At 32.3% G+C, this 17,727-nt stretch overlaps 1 protein-coding gene across 13 annotated transcripts in view; it reads right to left on the reverse strand.

The window, feature by feature from the left end:
- The window catches only part of LOC110994885 (very low-density lipoprotein receptor), a 152,570-nt gene that overhangs the window by 15,920 nt on the left and 118,923 nt on the right, over window positions 1-17,727 (reverse strand). For 9 of the 13 annotated variants that reach the window (XR_006750492.1, XM_022261786.2, XM_022261783.2 and 6 more), the window contains exons 3-8: window positions 14,441-14,563; window positions 10,467-10,589; window positions 8,503-8,729; window positions 5,686-5,953; window positions 3,290-3,541; window positions 238-538 (exon numbers count right to left, since the gene is read on the reverse strand). Coding sequence is in view for 12 of the 13 variants with exons in the window: in XM_022261786.2 (XP_022117478.2) it covers window positions 238-538; window positions 3,290-3,541; window positions 5,686-5,953; window positions 8,503-8,729; window positions 10,467-10,589; window positions 14,441-14,563 (1,294 nt within the window). In the remaining variant the exon portion in view is untranslated. Of the gene's footprint in view, window positions 1-237; window positions 539-3,289; window positions 3,542-5,685; window positions 5,954-8,502; window positions 8,730-10,466; window positions 10,590-11,107; window positions 11,228-14,440; window positions 14,564-17,727 lie in introns of all 13 variants that reach the window. The other 4 variants (XM_022261788.2, XM_022261784.2, XM_022261796.2 and 1 more) reach the window with 2 other exon arrangements.

Here is a 17,727-nt window from a genome sequence, read left to right on the forward strand (position 1 = left end):
GTGCAAAAATTCTTGTTTTCTTAGTTTTATAAACTCATACACATATACTGAAATCTTAAATTGTGATAAGTTACGCCCCGAGTATAGTCATATAAAGCATACATTTAGTATTTCAGCATGGCAATAAATAATCAGTTAAACACAGATAAAATTTAAATCAGTGCGTAATGTGTGTCACCTGTGTTGTCAGACGCAACACCAGTGAGCCAGTATGTGTACCTATGCCTTAAAACTTACTTATATATCTTCTCATCTGTGACATCGCTCCAGAATATCATGCCAGTTCTGAACACGTAATCGAGGGCTGTAGCCGACTTGGTGTCGTTCACAATCGCTACCATCTCATGGTGATCCAAACTGATTTTCCTGATGTCAAAACGCCGAGCAAATAGCAGCGACGGGTGTCCCTCAGTAGCCTTGCACCGGGTCCTGTCTCTTGGGTCCCTTGCGTAGCCCGCGTGACATTCGCACTTGAACGTACCCTTCTCGTTTATGCACATTTGGGAGCAAGCGCCGGGGTCCATACATTCGTCAACGTCTGTAATACACAAATATAATTAATAATTGTGATAAGTTCAATAAATATTATTTTACGGCTTCGCTTTTCTTATTTAAATTCTCGAGTGTTTCTAACCTAAGCTCGAAACGGCGACGTCGCTTTTGTGTTAAAGGTTACCCCGTATCCCATTTTTATCTAAACGTTTTAGGAAAACATATTTTATTTTAATTTTAATATGAATGTAAAAAAATACCCTTATTTTTCACCCTGATTCTAACATTTCACCATTCCTTAATAGAGACATTAAACCGAATAATTATTAACATATTTAGATTGGCAAAATAGAAATTACCGAAATAATTATTACTTAATATGTCTTATGTTTCTCATCAAATTATTATTAGACAAAATTTATTATTTGAAGTACTGAACTGTATTTAACAAACACATTTCTCATGTACTGGAATTTATAATAAACAAGTGAATGTAGTATTATTTAAACTAAGTAAATGAATTTATTTGTCCTCCGTCTGCGGTTCACGCAGACATTCAATCATGTTAGTACTGTGTTGATTCAATTTTGGATCAATATCTAATTTGGAATTAAATCTACTTTTAGTTTTCAAATTGTGAACCATAATTATATAGACTATTTTTTGTGTCTGTGGCGTCTGTTTACGTTTTTCATCAATCAGGAACTTATATAGAAATTATTTTTATGTTTTACGTTAAATATGAATACCAAAGAATACGTAATAGGTAGTACGTAGAGGTTAAAACCAATCTTATATTAAGGTTATCTAATAATGATATATATATATATCATTATTAGATAGACTAGAGGTTAAATCAATGATATATATTCGAATTACGATACGCTTACAAAATAGAACGGATATCCAAGATTGAAAGACAGAAAATCCATTGACAATTTAAAATTATTTCTAAACTTTTTGAACACTGACAAACGAGCCTTCTGTAAGCCTAAAAAGGGACACCATCACTCATCACATTAATCATCAGACCGTGGACATTTTAGTGGGTGCGATGCCGGCCTTTGAGACAGGAGTACGGTCTATTTGAACGTATCTTCCTGAGAAGACCTCCACCGGAAGTGGATTCCACAGTTCGCTTGTTCTTGTGATGCGGACCGTGAAAGATTTTAAATCATCAATGTGATATTTTTTTAAATTTTAGCTATAGCTATACTCTAAAACTTACATATAAAACATGCTATCTAAAATATTTTATTTGACAGTATGTAATAATATTTTTAACAGATGCCTACTCGAATAATAACCCTCAAATCCTTTATTTAATTTATTAGTTAAGCTAACGTTGAACAATGTCACTCGTTAGTAAATTCACCTGTTTTTTCGTTCAATATTTACATAGCCCCTAATACCAATTACCCTCTGTCATACGAGGACTGTTTTTCTAACCTTAGCCAAATGAAAAACGAAAATACGCTTTTCCGAGCTTTGAAGTTTGTCAGGTTTATATATTGGATGGTTTATTTTATTTCTCTAAATAATTTTAGTTTCGTACTGCTTCGCTTACTTTATAAACGAATATTTCATTATGAATACATAGTTATTGTTTAGATAATAAATTAGCGATACATTTCATAAATATATAATTTAATAATCAGTATTCTAAATAATCAAAACAAAATCGATTTTAAATCTTGCATAACATAATTTCTGAAATGACTATTAGCACATAAATTATTCAGTAAACGTTAGTGCTACATATTTAAATGAACATTAATATGTATAAACTGGAATTATTATTTACTCAAATAGCAAAAACCTATAGCCATCGAAACGTCAAATTACATTATATAAATACCAGGAAGGGCAGTGGAAATCTCGTCGGTTTAGTTCGTTTTACTGATAATATACGCATACGGTTTTTATATCAGCTAATTAAAACTGTATAAACATTTTTATACAATAATACCAGTCTAACATCGTTTTGCCCAAAGGTCTAATAATATTGCGGTAACTTTAGATAAACTTAATTAAAGATTTTATTAAGTTATGACATAAATACAGAAATGTTTTATTGTTTGCCATTGCGAAAGAAGAATAGGAGTTTTACGCACTAGGCCTCTTCTCTCTAGTGCTAATTGCGATACTGCATGTTAAAGAACTTTCTGATAAACAACATTATTGATGAGAAAACACATGTTTTCGATCAAGATCAAAGCTTAGTTATTATGCATCAACTCATTCACATCAAAATGGATTTCTCGAACTGACACGTATTCGAAGTAAAATGATGTCAACAGATGGCACCACATGGCGATAAAATGTATCGAGTAAATTTCATGTTCTATATAAATTTTCGTCATAAAATAAATTCAAAGTGTCAAAAATTAGCTATGTTTAGATTTTTTTCTATCATATCCATCACATACTCCACCATATATTTTTTCCATACATTAAGAAACAATGACAAAAATGGAAAGAAACAATGTGCATTTTGGAGTTTTGCGACTGGATAGGTCCTTAACTTCTTCTTTAGATTCAATCAAAAACATTGACCCTTTTTCGCACTCCACTACTGCTTTGTTCAGGGATAAAATAAAGCAACTGTTAATGTCTTAACTCTATTATTATGTGTGTTGTTGTCATGTTTTATTTTGTTTGTATCATATGGTTGTATAAGTGTAACCTATTGTGGATGCATCTAGTGGGTTTGTTTTGTGTTTAATTTTTCACTTTGTTTTTATTATAAGGATGTTTCTGTTTGGTTTCCGAATAAATAAATAAATAAATAACTCACCCTCACAAGTCCTATTATCGACAAGCTTGTACCCCTTGTCACAATCGCAGTAGTAACCGACGGGTGTGTTAACGCATTTCTGTAGACATCCGCCATTGTTCTTCGCACACTCGTCCTCGCCGCACCTGTCACGTGGCTCGTCTTCGAAGTTGGGACAATCTGGTTTGCCGTCGCAGAGCTTCGACATTGGTATACACATGCCATCGCCGCAATCAAACTCGGTCTTTTTGTCGCATATCGGCTTCGGTTTTGCTGAAAAACAAGCATTTACGTAGTAATCTTTGAATAAATTCAATCAATCGTGATCTGTGTAATTCTTGTATCTCCTGTTCGTTTTGTAAATGTAATTCACTATTTGCTATTCTTGAATTTGTAAGATTAGGTTTTTAGTTTTAGTTAGTTATTATAATATATATAGTTATTAATAGATTAAGGTTCTATAGATTAATATAAATTTATTTTGTTTTTTTATATAACTTCTGGTTATGCACTTCTTGCACTCATCATTTTTTTATTTATTTCTTTTCTTACTAGGGTTGCCTGGAAGAGATCGCTTGTTAGCGATTAGGCCGCCCGTTGCATCCCTTGTGATTTATATATATTGTGTTATTTGTGTTTCTTTCTAGCAACGAAGTGTAAATAAATAAATAAGAATATAGATATGACTAAGACTCATTATTTATAATAAAATTAATAAACCCTCTTAAGAGATTATATAATAGATTATATTGTAATACTTTAAATATATCGCCTTAGCTATCAATCACATCAAATGTCAAAAATTAATTAACGATTTACTGATTGCATAAATTTAGAATTATGATTGATGTTACTTCAGTTTATGTATTATCTACGCGATTATTTTACATTCAAAAGAAACACTTTTATTTTAATTAATCCTTTCACTACAGACAGAACTTGGTCGTGCTTGCCGTAAACTGTGAAGAGATTACAACAATATTTTTAATTTATAATAATAATAATTGCACATATATTCATATATGTATGACCGTATTTTACATAGTGCATTAATCATATATAATAAAATATTTGCCACAGATTATATTCTCTGTCCTATAGTAATCATTAGTATTTGAGCCTATTTATACATAGCAACAACGAAACGAAAAATAATATCTAACGTGGGAGTCGGAGAAAATGGCGTCTTTTTTGGAAATATTTCCGGTAAGGGAGAACGGGGACCCATTATCACAATCTTTACACACCACACCCCCGAGGCCGGAGAAAATATGGAGCGAAGCGCTATTTCGCAGGATTATCTCACAAATATTCTATGGGCGATGTTAGTAAATATTCGTAGTATGTTTAATCACGGTTGAATGGCAAAACGATCATTTTGAGCTTTAAATTGTTCGGAAATGATTGATAACTAAAACTAGTGCAGTCGTGTATTACGCATTTTATGTAATAAGTTTTTAATATGACTCACGCCAAAAGAGTATTGTTTTAATATTATCGCTATAATCGAGTAGACTATTTATTGTTTATCAAGAGTCATGACAATTCCAACTTCGTCTCATCCATTAGGTTAGGGTATCCTCTAGAGTATTCCAAATGTCATGCGTTTGAAATTACCAAAAAAAGTATTAAAAGCTTTATAAATAATTACTTGGTTCTAAATGGATATTAAACATTTCATACACTGATGAATAGACACACCATACAAATTAAATGTGACTAAACGCTTCTATATTTAAATTCTAAGAAAAAACAGCGGTAAACAAAACACTGAATCGTTTATACAAAATAAATAAAAAATAATGTATATTGTTATTCTTTCTTGTAACTTCGCCGCCCGCCCAACGGCGTAGCGAAATTTAATTTAAACTCGTTTCTATGACAGTAATGAACTACCTTTTTCTAAAAAGGGGTAAAAGTGAATTCATGACAAGACTGTGCTTTAATTTAATATTTGAAATGGTCATTACTTTTACTGAACTAGCTATAAATATACTAGCTAGATATAGAAATATAGTTATATATTAAAAAAGAACATAAAAACAAACACACATGTCTATCAAGAACGTATAAATATCTTAGTTTATAACTAAGAACACAATTTAGGCTTTATATTTTCTATCGTCAAAATCCCCGCGCCGCGTTAGGTATACTAACCACAACTGTAGATAAATAAAAGTCGAGTTGTATCCCTTTTATCTTCAAGCTTTAACTCAAATTTATTATTATCTTGGTTCTATCACATTGGAATTGTTCTTAATAAGCAAGTAATAACTAATGGCGTTAGCACACATCGTAATACTGGGTATATTAGAAGCTGAATTGTTTAGGATGATTTCCTCATACAAATAACTTCTCCAACAAAAATTATAATGCCGGGTCTGTTGGAATCTAGGAAATAGAATATAAATACTTACTGCAATTAATTTCATCGCTTCCATCAGGGCAGTCCTTATCGCCATTGCAATACAACGATCCGGGAATACAACTATGATCTTTGCATTGGAATTGGTCGAGTCGGCAAGTGTAGTTCCCTCTACAGATGGAAGGGTCCTCGTCACCGCCATCTGGACAATCACGGTCACCGTCGCACACCCAAGCCTTGTGGACACAGGTCATGCGGTCGCGGCATTCGAACTCTGTGGCTATGCAGGGTGATGTCACTCTTGGTGTCGATGCGCAGCCCTGGAAAATTGCACATATAACTTTACTACTCTGTGTTATTTGAGGATGAATTGGCTGAGGTGCTTATGCAGTTTAGCGCAATTAAATTAGTTATGTTTCATTATATATTAAATTATACGTTTGCTACTATCCACTTATATACCTGTCGCTATAAACTAGAGCAACGATGAATAATACTGGTCATTTTATATCTAATATCGCAATATTATTTACTAGGATATTATTACACGTAACATTACTGGGAAGTATTTAATATATTTTCTCGTTAAGTATCCTCAAAAAAACGAACCAACGAAAAAATAATTTTAAGTATTCTTTTAATTGTCAATAAATTATATTATTAACAACTGAGATATCTTTAAAGTTTTACCACCTTTAAATACCTATAGCAGTATGGACAATCTTCATCACGCAATAAGAAATGTAGACTTTTATATTTTAACTTTTTTTAACGTTTAGTGCTTATCAATACAAACATTATTTGTTTCCGTTGTGAATTGAAGTAATGGGCTATATACCGTATGTATTAAAAAGTTAGCCATGCACGTAGTAACATTTGTTTATATCTTGCAAAACAGCCTTCTAAAATAGGTTTTAGTATTTAATATCGCTCAAGAGTTATATCATACCTGAATGGTTACTGTAATTTGCTAGCAATTACAGTCTATATTGCTGATATTGCCAATAGCTGGTTTGCGTAATATTTACATTTAAAACATTGATAGTCAGTGCAGACGTTGAAATGAACGTTTTATAAGAGTTTACGACGAATTTTTGGACAGGAATTGGAAGTAAAATTAGTATGGAAAGCACTTATTACAATGGTTTAAAATTAACGAGGTGTTATACCGTTATACCGTTTAAAGTTGAACAGCTGTGATGACTGAGAGTCATCCATTAAACTATCTTTTGATAGTTAAATAATTATTAAAGTTATACTTTCTTTTGGCGCGATGGAGAAAAATTATGATAGTGAATTTTTACGATGCGCGCGCACACCAACACCTAAATTCGAGATCGTAAAGTTAGGTCTAGGTGGCAAGGAAATCGATAACTATGTTCAAGTTGTATATTCTAAGTGTAAAATTAGATTCATTTATTGTATATTTCTCTTTTTTTGACGTTCATAAGTTTACATTATGTTACCTATATGACTTTGACTTGACAGTCGCTGTCCAAAACCATGAAGCAAACACTGCTCTTTTATATAATCGAGCCATATCGGACTTATTATAAAACGTCGTTAGAGAAAATACTTCCAAAGAACGTTAACCAAGTATTCCGTACAAAAATTAATTGTTACGATTGTATTACACCCCTTTCGTTTTCCACTTCATGCCAAAGGCTCAACGCTCAAAGACGAGAGCATGAAACTTAAAACTTAACACCGCATGTAAGTGTATTATTAAACTTATAAAGCACCTCGAATTCCGGATTCATTCCTTTGTCATTGAAGGCCCCTGTAGACTAGGAAACCAATTTTTTTAATATCTATACATTTTACAGTATGAATACGGTCTCAAGTGTAATCCTTTTCTCAATAAGGAGGGACGAAACTTTTTATATCAACTTTTAAGATTCACATCACGTTTTAATATATTTTTTACAGAATACGGGGTCATTGGTATTACCCGAAGGCTAGCCTATGTAATAGAAGGCAAATGGGCAGGAGTATCAACTGATGTTAATTGATATCTTTAGTACATACAGCCAGGTCTTGTTTTTGGTAATAATTGGAAAATTTTGGTAGTATTAAAGGCCCCGAACAACGATACAGTACTGCTAACAGTACGCTAGAAGTCGAGTTAGTGGAACTTCTGTTTATAGCTGGATCCACGCAGTGGTATACATTTATATTTTCTTTAATTAATCTATTTTACTGAATTGTTAAGTGTCGGCTATATTACATATAAAAGCAATAAAAGTAATTACGGTTTAACTTGCAGACTAGATCGTCTAATACAAATAATAAACTCTTAGGCCGTTATATAGATTATTCTGCACCATTTAAGTGCATTAACTCTCAGGCAATGTACTAAAGCACTTACAACCAACGTATTATGTATCTTTGGAGTAATAAAAGCTAAATATATTAACCTAGTTTTGTACAGCAACACGCCTCATTATACCCAAAACAATTACGAGCGTTATAACAATATTTTCTTCTGTTCAGACGTTATATAACTAAATAATGATTCACATCTATCATATCTAAAGAATCCTTTCGCAAAGTTGAAAAATGATGTTAGTAATAAGAATATGTTCTAGGAAAACAAATTACGGTTGAAGATTTAATACTGTGACACGACAATATTCATCATGTAAACGATATCTTTTATGAAAATTTTCAAATCTATATAAATATATATGATGGACAGATGCACATATTTTCTTACATTTTATACATTGATATACGTATAAAAAAAAGTTAAATACTTAATGAAACTTTATAAGCATAAAATACACTTTGGAGCGTTTGATAATATAGTGTAACTTTAAATATTTAACATTATACCAATAAATAAAAAACATATAAAATGAAAACTCACCATTTCATCACTTCCATCTGGGCAGTCTACGTCACCATCACAACGCCACCTCGCAGAGACACAGTGACCATCAGTACAGGAGAAGTGGCTTACAGGCTGGCAGGTTGGCGCCGGACACTTTACTTCATCAGTTCCATCACCACAATCATCATCACCATCACAAACCCATCTCTGCTGTATACACTTTCCGTTACCGCATGTAAACTCATCAGAACGACATGTTTCATCTAAGAGAAAAATTATAATCAGACATTAATGGCGTATAAAAGAGTACATTTAATCACTCAAATAATCCTTAATTAGTTCAAAGAGCAAGACTAATTTGAAGAAAGTGCTGGCAAAGAGGCGTAGGCATTGTTAAAACGTTCCGCAGGCACGCTTCAAGTGGCCAAGTAATGAAGGCGAGAAAATAAGAATAGTCCGTAGGTTAGATAATGAGAAAACGGGCGAGAATGATCACAAACAATCTAGCTGAGGAACGCTATCAGACACGTTTGTTATTAATACTCAACTACCTAGTCTAACAAATCTCATGAACGTAATGGTCTAAGAAGAATCATTTCCACTAGTCGGACGTGGGTTTTCCTTCATTTAATTAAATTCTTTTGTTCACTAGAATACTTAGCAGGCCCGGTTGTGAGTAGTTTACTTTTTTATCATTCTTTACTAAATACTCGGCTAGATTACAATTAAATGCGATTTGTTAATCCAGTCGTATTCCTTTGTAGCAAACAGATGGCAGGCTTTCTTAATTAAGTAACTCGTTGCATACACAACGCTTTGTCTTTTGGCAGACATATGTATTACGTGAGCTGTTTATGAAATATTTTAATCTCACTAAGCAAATTCTGCTCGGTCATCGTTCAATTCAAGACGCTGTGCCAGTAAGATAAGTATTCTAAGACGGATAGAGTGTCGATAGAATATCGAGCTTCGGCCCCCAATGATTGATTACATCTTGCCTAAAACTGAATATACTTTTACAGAAAAAGTATATTGTTTTTACCATGGAGAATATATCCTGATTAAAATGGCTGTAAACATCGTTTTAATACAGATGGGGGATGGAAAGCGATTACACGGGCAGAATTTAATACCTAAGCTTAAAATACGTTTTGGGAAATATTTCTGTCTGGCCCTGTGTATAAAACCTATGAATTTAATACCAAATTTCAGCTGTTTAAATAGCAAAGTGTGCTCTTTGAACTAATTAATTGCCATAATACATAATTTTATTCTAAGCCTATTATGGTCGATTGCATGCAGAACATTACCAATTATGTTTAGTGAAGTGTAAATTGATGAGAACCAATTGTTAGAATTCATATGTAACAATGCAAACGTTTTGAAATGTTCATGAATGTTGAAATGTAAATTTTAGTGAAAGGAATACGGACCATGATATATTTTCGCTTAGAAATCAGCTTGTGTTTTTATCTAATAAATACTTAGTTCAACAAAAATCTAAACAAATACAAGAACAAATTGACTTCAGGCTCAATAGTCCTGTGATTAGAAATGGCGAATAAGGAAAAAGGGAGAAATACACATATAATTTGTGAAAAATAAATTTGTTGGTAAACAGAAACGAATAAGCACATTTAGAACAAATTACGAGCCTTTGGGGGCTTAATTTTAAGTATATTTGTCGACTTTCTTGAGTTGTACGGACAAGACATTGAATAAAGGATAAAAAGGTTATATACTTGACATATGTACGTAGATGTACAAACTGTGTAAGTGGATAGTTCTGATCTGATAGATGTTGTATCGATTTATTCATAAATTAAATAACATATAAATCACTACACTATTACACTTGTTAATTACTTTAATCACTCATTCACCTATTCTTCTTAGTTAAAAAATTTAAGCATGTTTCAAAACTTAAAATTCCCTTTCATCATAAAAACTGAGCAGCTCATCTGTGCAAACAAAACGTTATATAAAAACATAAGCCTTACTGCATGCTTTTTCGTCTGACCCATCAGTGCAATCGAGGTTGTCATCGCACATCCATGTTAGAGGCACACATTCACCCTGAGTGCCTCTGCAAGTGAACTCCTCTGGACCGCAAACCTCCACTTCTGTTAACCCAATACCATGCACATGCTGAATAAGAATGATCAATCTATGAATACTTAATGACTACCTTAAAATAAGCCCAAGACATATCACAAGTCAAGCCAAAATGTATTGACTGACTTTAAGATATTCTATATGCAATAACTGTGCGAGCAAAATTCTAATCTTGAAATGAATTGAATTTATCTGCAAACGCTGCGACAAAATTCATTTGTCAGCGGCCATAAGATACGTAATAACCAGAGGAAATTGAATTTTCCCATTCAACCCATTCAAGTTAAAAATTCATTGAAACTTTTTAGCTGACTTGATAAATTCATTCAGCGACTATTAAATTTTACAACCCTTCAAATTAATAATTTGTTCTTTTCGTCTAACGGACCGGATTGGCCGAAATTGTAAATTAGTTGGTTTTTCTGATTGCGTTTTCAATGTCGACTCATCAATTATGGCACCTTCACCTAAAAATGATATGCGATGACCATGCGGTGATTCCCAGCCAGGTTGTACCCAGCCTTACCACAGTTGTGTTCGTCTGATCCGTCTGGACAATCTGGTGAGTCGTCACAATGCCAGGACACGGGAATACAGTGTCCAGTTGCACACATAAAGGTGTGTATTGTGCAATTCCGTTGGTCGGCTGTGTTTTAAAATAGGTTTCAATACAACATTAATGAATAGTGTATTTGTATTTTTTTTAAATTAATTTACGTTTTAAAATTAAATATTGTTTATATTTCATATAGACGATAAAGATGACTGATGATGAATGATTTATCATTTGGGTTGGTTACTGTTTATTTAGTTTATATTTATATTATTCACAGCAGCTGTCGTGAATTTGTAGCTAATTTTAATTGTTTTCGAAATCTACATCAAATTGTCTATTTGTACATGTTTTCTTAATAATTATCTTAAAAATTACTCTGAAAGAGAATTTTACCCATCGATTATTCCAATTCCCCAATCATTTACCTAATTAAAACAAGACGCTATCTAAATATAAACTCCAGGCAGATTAATAAATGCTTTGCTTAAACAGAAGCGACACTCGTAATTAATGACACTAAATACTCCTTATTTCGGATATAACCTTGTTTCACGTTGGACCCAACGACTCGAATAAACTTGGTCTTAATACTGTTTTGCTGACTAACGCCTTTCTGTCAACACTGTTAATGTTACACAATAGTAGTATTCATTTAGTTTAGTTTCTTCTTTGCATGAATTCCATTTTTAGACTTCGATATTACCATAGAGCAGTGTTGGCCTAGTGGCTTCAGCGTGCGACTCTCATACCAGAGGTCGTGGGTTCGATCCCGGGCTGTGCACCAATGACCATTCTTTCTATGTGCGCATATAACATTTACTCGAAAGGTGAAGAAAAACATCGTGAGGAACCGACATGTCTTAGACCTAAAACGATGTGACGACGACGACGACGACGTGTGTCAGGCACTGGAGGCTAATCACCTATTTGTCTTTTACATTTAAAAATTGTCATGAAACAGATTCAGAAATCTGAAGCCAGGACCTAAAGAGGTTGTAGCGCCACTGATTTATTTTATTTTTTATTATCATTTTAAAATAACTATATAAGATTAATATGGCAATGTGTCTTACAACCTATGCCGAGTTATCTATTACAGTTGCCTATAAAGGGCATATTAATTCACCACTAATACAGTTTTATATAATATAAAAAAATATATTATTCTAGTTCATTTTGAAGCCTTTTATGGGTCAGTTGTTTTATTGTAGAGCCACACATCAGCCAGTATCGTGTGTGGCAAATATTTATGTCCGTAGAAGCCTACAAAACATAGCAGCCCCATATAAAAGGCTTTTCCATTACGTAGGGTCGACTTACAGCGGTAGTAAGTGTACAAAGTTGCGGTCTCTGTTGAAATAAAACCTTATGGTCTGGGCTTATTGTTACAGTGCAAGTAATTCGGTTTACATGGGCTTATAAAGCTCGGGTAAAATGGAATGAAGCAATTCTTCGCTTTAAAAAATAATATATTTATTAAAGTGTATCTTAATAAGTTAAACTGCCGTATTATGCTTAGTTTTGAGATTGAAATGTTGTACCAAACTCAAATTATAGTCCATAATCAACATCAAAATGTTTGAAAAATCTTATAAATTCGTGAATCTACAATAAATACTTATGAGATTAATACGACGTTTCATAGCTCTCAACGCTATTTTTTTATAAAATGACGATGCATGTCTCATAACGTGCTTAAAAATTGCGTATTATTCAATTTGGTAGATATTTCACAGCAAGCTCGTGAAACTTTATCAGTGCAAATTAATATAAAATTTCTTTTAAATGTGAACTATACTTATAATAAACACGTTTTTAAAACACAATATATTATATTTTTCAACGATTATAAACTGTCCTGGTTAAAATCTAATTAATTTAAACATTTTAAATTTTGAATAAAAAAATGTTTTATTCTAAAACCTCCAGGGATCTTTCATGACATCTATTGTTTTATTTTAAAAAGTTTTATTTTTAGTTAAAATTTTCTTAAAAGTTCTACACAATCATATATTTTTTTAAGAAAAGCACAATCAATATTCACGAGCGAATCCCAATTTAATGGGTCAATGCTTTCAGACGACCTTTAAAGAGTTAATAAAAAAACAAAAGGAATTCTTAAACTTTACCCTGTTTTTACAGAAGCTGATTTTTAATAATGATATTAAATGTACTTATTTATACCTTATACGATATATTCATAAACAAATATTTGTAATAAATATTGTATTTATATATGTTTAATAGTAATTTATTATATTATATACATATTTAATGCAAAGGTCAAAATGTTTGAAAATTTAATACACAGTAAACAAGATTTTACGCAGTAGGAGTACGTGAATATTACATGAAGATTTCCCTAATTAGCAGTTAGTCCGTGCCATAGACAGGTGAAGCACAGAATCATGTTTGGCATCACAGAACATGGTATTAATTACTACTAATATACACTGTACTGAACCTACCTATCTTAATAAATTAATGAACTGCCACGCTATATATAATGCCTTTACTGTAATAAATGCTGGTATGTTTAATTAAAAATTTCCGTTAATTGTAAGCCGAGCAGTTATTTAAAGTTTCTATTCATACCAAAAGAAATTAGGAAAGGGCAAAAGATTAATCCAGAAAACTTCAAATCGTGATGAAGATTTTAATCTGCAGATCCGCGAAGAACAGAATACAGGGCGTCTTAAAACTTTAACCATAAATCGTTGCTACATTTTTGGGCTATTAATGAAATGAAAGTTAATTTACTAAAAGTTCATTATACTAGGGATGACACTTCTGATATGTAATTTTCGGTGGCAGCTTTGATTGAAAAAGGGGCGAGGCGCGACCCTACAATCTGCTTTTGTCACATGCCAACCCCAGCTTTTTCATTGTTCCATTCATCCCAATACAAAAACCTTTATCCACTTTGGTAACTCGATAGTTACTTAGTGCCGGCTTAAACTAATTCAATTAAACGTGGTTATTAAAATAGTAATTTTATTGTAGTCGTCGTAAAATATTAATTTTTCGTTATTGACAATATAACAAACATCGCTTACTTCCAATTGATACTTTAACAAAACAAATCGTTGTTCGTGAAAGCAAACGTTGCTAGTAAATATTTATGAATGTAGGGAAAATATAGGAGTATTCAAACAGTATGAAAATACGTAAAATAAACGGGCCGAGGAATAAATTGTGAAACTTTATCATCCCTCTTCCGCACACATTGTGAATACGGTATTTTTGGTAACGAAGTTACAGAAATTACTTTTTGAATATATTTCATATAAATCAAATACTTACTGCAAGGTCCGGGTTCTTCGTCTGAGCCATCTGAACAGTCCTTTTCATTGTCGCACCGCCATGACATTGGTATACAACGACCAGTTTTACATCTAAATTCCGATGAAGTACACGTGCGGCTTTCTGTAAAAAAGAAAAATAATTTTCATAACAAAATGTCTTGCATCATAATGATTTAGAAGATGTTGTATGTTACAACTGTACGGCATGCATTGCAATGCAACAAGGTCATAAATCATTCAGTTGTATAGTATGTTTATTAAATTAGCATAAATATTAGAAGCTTATGTGTCATTGGCCGGCCTCATACTGTATGGTTTGAATATTAATATCAAAAAAATAGAAATGCGAAGTTTCATCGCAATCTTCTCAATTACTGAGGAAGTTATAGAGAAACATTTATTTTAATTTAGATTATAAATATGTATTTTATATTTTTATGCGTATTTCATACGCCCTATGAAATACGTAAAGCTCCACCATAAAAGAAAGTAACAATCAAAACTTTTTCGAGAGCTACGAAACTCGTAGATCATTCGTAGCGTCACTTTAATTTACGATCGGAACGAGCCTATCACGTCATAAAACAATGGGCGGAGAATATTACCACACGGTTGACTTATATGAGGTGATTCACGCGACAAACAGCAATTTGTAAGCAAAACGCACACCGAAATCATATCAGGGTGCGAGCTTTCTGAAACCCGTGTAATAAATTCAACTACACCCTCCGAGATTTCCTTATTATATAACGCGTATATATGCTTTATAATTATCCGATTTACCTTTAACAAGATAACTATAATTATATAAACAATAATAATTTGCTTAATTTACTCCTTAATTGACTTTCGTTTTAGGTAAACAATGTGTAGACATTGCTTTACATATGAACGTTCAATATTGCGACATACAAGTTGTACTGTGGTTTCGATAGTGATAATATATAGCCTTGTTCAAATATGGACTGACCAAAGCAAAGTGTTCTAAAGTTCCTAAGTTCTACCAAAACTCACCAAATACTAATTATATTTCCTTTACATTACATACTTTTTAAAACCTGTATAATCATTGTCGTATATAGTCACTATTTCCACATGGAACAATACATGGATCGGAGATAGCGTAGTTAATTAATCCGGCACTCGGATATAAGGTCCATATATCGAAATGGTAAATGGCTGTCTTATCGCGTTGCAGTCACGACTTTGTTTCAAGAGTTCAGTTCATTCGAATTGTTCTCAGGCAATTGGGATTTTCATTTATATAAGAACGATATAACTATAGTGCAGAAAAACTCTTGTATACTCCATAAATGAACAATTGCAATATTAAAAGTGGAGCAACATCTTGCATTGCATATTAAAAACGATTGACGAAAGAGCTTTAATTAACAATCGTTTTGTAGAGAAATTTAACAACATTACCACATTTTTTTACGAAACAAATATTTTAAATGGAATAATTATTACTTAAACTACAATGATTCACCCAACAGAAGGAATCATAGGAAAACAATTTATATTTGTATAACATTGACAGTGTTAGTTGTGGTCAATTTAAATATTTATGTATGTATAGCATAAATTTAAATATATTTCTCATCTCTCTCTCTTATCATCAAAATTGACAGCCATGAAAGTTTTAATATCCACGCTATCGTAACGTAATATTGTTAAACTTTAAGCCAAAGTAAAATGTATTGTTATGAATAACATCTAGCAGGTGCTTCGAGAAATTTATTTACCCCGCCAATGTTTGTTAAAGCCTTATTATGTTAGAGTAATGAGCTTCCATACCTAACTTAAAATAGCGTAAACAGTAAATAATGAAAGGGAATTTAATTATCTCACGTGTTTTCTTAACATTAACTTGCGATTGTTTTGGGACAACGTTATTTCACAAAAACCTGAAATTTCTTATGTCGAACGCAACGAAGCTTTTTGTGTCAACTTCAACGGTATACTTACAATAAAGTGAACATTTGAATACTTAACAATGAAGCAAACATTATTTCTTTAAGCGTCAACAAATTCTAATATTGAATGTTACTGTGTACTATTTTATAAGGAGTTTCTTCAAAATTATTCATTAGTTTTTAAAAAAAGTAGTTTTTTTTTTATTAAGAGCACTTGTTCTTAGGCACAATTCAAACATTAAATTTAAAAATCGAAGTCATTTATTATGCTACAGTTAGCTATTGCTTCTGTCGAAAAGTCAACGAATTGTTTTCAATTAACTGCGATTCCTACAAATATCCTAAACAGCGTTGCATGTTGCAGTTGCATTGAGCCAAATGGTCCCCAAGATAGCCTCGGATGGAAATTGTATTTCACGTAGGCGATGAGTGCATTTGTTACCGAGGGTAACAGTGTTGGAGCACTCTTGCACATGCACTTATGTCGTTGGCAATTCGATCATCATGAGATTTTTCATATATTGGCTAGGTCTTGGGGTTTTTTATACATTTTACAATGTCTCTCTCCATGATTATTTTAAAACAGAAAAAAAATAAGAAAAAAGGAACTTTTTCTGTAATAAAAAGTAAGCACAAAAAGGTCCAGTGTGTGACTAAAGAAACACAATCTTAAGAATGAGTGATTTACACCACCCGTCTCTAAATGCACGAATTAATATTTCAGAATCGCGTACTTATTTGTAACGCTCACACATAAAATCAAACACTAAATTTAAGTTATCCCGAAACTAGACTAATACGACAAAGCTTGAATTGTCAACACTAATAAAAAGTCATGACATCCACCAAATAACGAAATTCCAAATTTGGCTGCAGCATGCGCCAATCTTGTTAAACTTTTGTACAGCACCTAAACTATAAGATATGTAGATGAGATGTGCTACAGCAAATATTGCAATTACACGCTCGGAACAAGAGTCGTTTCATAACTTTGGCATGACTGCGCTTATTTTGTTGCTGCAAAGTTTTTGATCAGTACAAAGTAACAAGCTGTTCCCTCTCAACTTTATGAAAAAAATATAACATTATTTGGGATCAAACTATTGAAATATACCCACAAATAGGGGCGAACAGGCAGTCCGAAAATTGGTTTTTACAGATCGAAGTTACAACTTTCGTAAAGCCTAATAAATTAAATTTTAATGTAAGAAAAAGTAAATCTTTATGATAGGCGACGCATCGATATCTATAAATAACACTCAATTTCATAGCCTTACATAAAACCAATACATATCAAATCAATAGTTACAATATTTCAGTTTTTATGTTATATCAATTCAAATTAGGAAGCTTTTACTTGTAACTTTAA

This window comes from Pieris rapae, chromosome 1, assembly GCF_905147795.1.
Source record: "Pieris rapae chromosome 1, ilPieRapa1.1, whole genome shotgun sequence".
NCBI lineage: Eukaryota > Metazoa > Arthropoda > Insecta > Lepidoptera > Pieridae > Pieris > Pieris rapae.